The sequence below is a fragment of the Notothenia coriiceps genome, unplaced genomic scaffold, assembly GCF_000735185.1.
Source record: "Notothenia coriiceps isolate Sejong01 unplaced genomic scaffold, NC01 NC01_scaffold00008228, whole genome shotgun sequence".
Taxonomy (NCBI): domain Eukaryota; kingdom Metazoa; phylum Chordata; class Actinopteri; order Perciformes; family Nototheniidae; genus Notothenia; species Notothenia coriiceps.
Genome location: NW_011340929.1, coordinates 1 through 3,397, shown reverse-complemented (window position 1 = coordinate 3,397; position 3,397 = coordinate 1). Strand labels below are relative to the sequence as shown.

Below are 3,397 nucleotides of genomic sequence, written 5' to 3'. Positions count from 1 at the left end.
TATATATATATATATATATAAATATGCCTATGAAATAAATTCTGAAATAAATAAATGAGGCAATAAATATGTATACATGTACATTTGGACACATACACATTTATTTATTTCATGGGACTTTTATTTCATAATGAGACATTTATTTATTTATTTCAAGAGACTTTTATTTCATAATGACACATTTATTTATTTCAAGAGACTTGTATTTCATAATGACATGTTTATTTATTTCAAGAGAATCGTATTTCATAATGACATATTTATTTATTTCAGATGACTTGTATTTCATAATGACGCATTTATTTATTTCAGGTGACTTGTATTTCATGATGAGACATTTCATGATGAGACATTTCCATTCCTTATATGCAAATGAAGGGGGCGTGGTTAGCTCACAGATCCAGGGACCCAGACCAAAGCAACAGCACCACAACACTTACTCAATAGCTTTTGTTTCACACTCCAGTGCTCTTAAGTGGTTTGCAAACTGCCAATAAACCAAACCGGTTCTTGAACCGTTCTTGTGCTTTTCTGGTGCTTAACTGGTTCTTCTCTGGTCTTATCTGGTCCGCCCAATGCTGCTCTTCTGAGAGCAATCGCTCTGACAGCTCTCTCTAGTCTCTACTGGGAAACAGCTAAAAGTCCTTCTGGAGGTAAGCAACGCTACACAATTACACCCAGTCTGAGAGTAAAATATTTGTCGAAGGTTCGTTTTGCTTTCTTACAACGTTAAGTTAATGTTAACGTAACCTCAAGTTTGCTAGGAGGCTATTGTTACGAGCTAGCTGTCTTAGCTAACAACAATTACAGCTAACGTTTTCTGCAGTTTGTGTTGTTCTGAAAAACGTGATGTAGTTATTTAAGGGTATGTTAAATTAACGTTATTTTACAAGTTGAAAATGTTAAGTTGTGTTTAAAATCGTCAATGTAATGCACGTTAGAGGTTTTTAGTTGGACATGAAGTTAGCTAACGTTAGCTAACTCTACCAGGTTAGCATATTAAGCTGTACTTTCTGTGGCAGCTAGCTTAATACAAAGAGGGGTTTTGTGCTTCATTGCAAACTTTTCTTTGTTAATCTACCTGAAACTGTAGGGACAGTTTGTTTCTACTCAACTATACAGACCATTGTTGAGGAGATGCAAAACATACTGTACATGAGTTGGGTCCAACATATACCTTGAGTAATGTTACTTTGCTGCTAAAAATGAAACATCATTATCAGATGAGGACATCACCAAAGTGTGTGAGTCTGTCAGGGGATTTGATCTGCTCTCTGCATGTCGTACACACTGCTCTGGTATTACTTATCTTGTAAAATGTAAGTCTCGCTCTTGTCATCGTTCAGGCTTTGCATTTGAACTCCTATGCTATGACTGGTTGCGGACTTGAAGGGAACGCCTTCCTGACATCCAGGAAAAAGGTGAGATTCTAATACATTTGAATGCCAAAAGCAAGTTATTGTTTTTAAATTTTTAAATATGATTGTTTTGGGGCATTTCTGTTTTATTGGACAGAGGCAGTAGAGATCTACTGGAAACAGTGGAGAGGGAGGAGATGATATGCAGCAAAAGGCTGAGCCGGATGGTTACTGCTCCGTGCGGAACGTGTTCTATCAGGTAAAGCACTTTGGTACCCAGTTATTTATGGTATTGAGTTTGAATTTAGCATTTGGAATGTAATTTCCAACAGTGCATTATAAAGACTGAAAGATGTAAAGCTTGACATGATTTGGTCTTTTACTTAAGAAGGTGTTTGTCCTCCTGTGTTGTCTTATTTCCTTATCTTTCTTTCAGGTGTAACATCTACCATTGGTTGTACATGACAGAGACCTCCTCCACCTCTTTGCTGTCTTGCTAGTCAATCCTTCTGATCAGGTCATTTCCTAAATAGTGGTAAGTTTTACAGTTCAGTGTACGTTAATTTAGCAACTTAATGCTTTACCACTGTTGAATAAACCCTATATTGCTAGTCATTTTATTAAAACTACGATTTTAAACTTTTTGATTCCAATTACAATAAGTTATAATTGTAAAACATATCTTAACATCCATCAGCAATCAATACAACAAATCATCCAACACTAAATAGAAGAAATCTGGACCTATTTCTTTTGATACAGCAGCATGTTTTGGGACTGCTCATTGATGTCATCAAGAGCCATTGAGTCTACCTTTTTGTAGTCGGCCTCTTAGAATGTTTATCATTTCTTTGTCTCTTAACATTCCTATAATTTTTTTTTTTTTTATTGTTGACATTGTTTTGTTCTTTATTTTTGTTGTGAGAATCACTTTGCAATTATTGTGTAAGTGCTATATAAATAGTTATACTAATATTATTGTTGTTACCATCATTACTATTATTAATAATGTCTTCTTTGTTTTCTTTATTTATCGCTGCAGAAAGGATCATGCCAGCCCACATCAAACACCTGATCAAGAGCTTGTGAACCTCACTGCTGCGGACACCTGTGTGATATTCGACTCTGACTGGAACCCTCAAAATGACCTGCAGGTACGATATATATATCTGCTCTGTCTGTCCTAAAGATAGTTCAACAGGGCTACAACAACAACAGTCTTTCCGTTTATTCCCTCGGTTCTTTAAGTGTATATTTTCCCATTTAATGCTTAAAAACTTTGCTCTTTTGACCCCTCTTTTAATTTTTTATTTCAGGCTCAAGCTCGGTGTCATCGTTTTGGCCAGTCTAAGGCGGTGGAGGTGTACCGTCTGATCACTAGAAACTATGAGAGGGAAAAGCTGGATAAAGCTAGTCTGAAGCTCGGGCTGGACCGTGCTGTCCTGCAGAGCATGAGTTGGAACAAAGAAGGCAACAACAACGGGGTGAGAAAAAGAAAATCTGTCATATTTCTAGATGCCAAGTAATTTTTGGGTCAGTCGCTGTTGCAGTACGCTTAGTTTATTTTCGAAAAGAGTTTTCTAAATCCACTTGTGTAAATGTCTCTCTGCATCGCCTTTAGCCGGTCCAGCAGTTCTCCAAGAAGGAGATCGAGGACCTGCTGAGGAAAGGAGCCTACGCCGCCATCATTGACGAGAACGACGAAGGCAATCGCTTCTGCTAGGAGGACATCGACCAGATCCTGCAGCGAAGAGCCACCATCATCACCATCACCAGGTATGTTCTTAGCAGCACTAGCCACTTGCTCTTTGTGAGATACCAAGTACTTGGTTATTTGAAATGTAATATTGATGATGTAATAATTAAAACTAGGGATGGGTACCGAGCCCCAGTATTAACGGGGCCCGGGGCTGAATTATTAAAGACCGTGGTACCGTTAACGTCCAACGTTATCGATCTTTTTATCGGTACTGGAGACATTTAAACAATAGATGTCATATGTATTATATCTACACAAACATTATATCGCAGTCTTACTG

General features: G+C 37.6%; 1 protein-coding gene across 4 annotated transcripts; it reads left to right on the top strand.

Moving 5' to 3' along the window:
• Positions 1-555: 555 nt before the first annotated feature.
• On the top strand, positions 556-3,239 carry LOC104944493 (chromodomain-helicase-DNA-binding protein 8-like). 4 transcript variants are annotated; one of them, XR_798231.1, is made up of 7 exons: positions 556-653; positions 1,347-1,421; positions 1,516-1,617; positions 1,795-1,893; positions 2,401-2,512; positions 2,675-2,842; positions 2,980-3,239. XR_798231.1 is itself a non-coding variant. In XM_010770032.1 (6 exons), the coding sequence occupies exons 3-6, from the start codon at positions 1,556-1,558 to the stop codon at positions 3,079-3,081; spliced, it is 444 nt and encodes a 147-aa protein (XP_010768334.1). In that variant the 5' UTR covers positions 558-653; positions 1,347-1,421; positions 1,516-1,555; the 3' UTR covers positions 3,082-3,234. The 4 variants fall into 4 exon arrangements, 3 of the variants coding, with proteins under 3 accessions (XP_010768334.1, XP_010768336.1, XP_010768335.1); XM_010770032.1 differs by lacking the exon at positions 1,795-1,893 and having other exon boundaries at positions 558-653; positions 2,980-3,234; XM_010770034.1 differs by lacking the exon at positions 1,795-1,893 and having other exon boundaries at positions 558-653; positions 1,503-1,617; positions 2,980-3,234.
• The last annotated feature ends 158 nt before the right edge of the window (positions 3,240-3,397 follow it).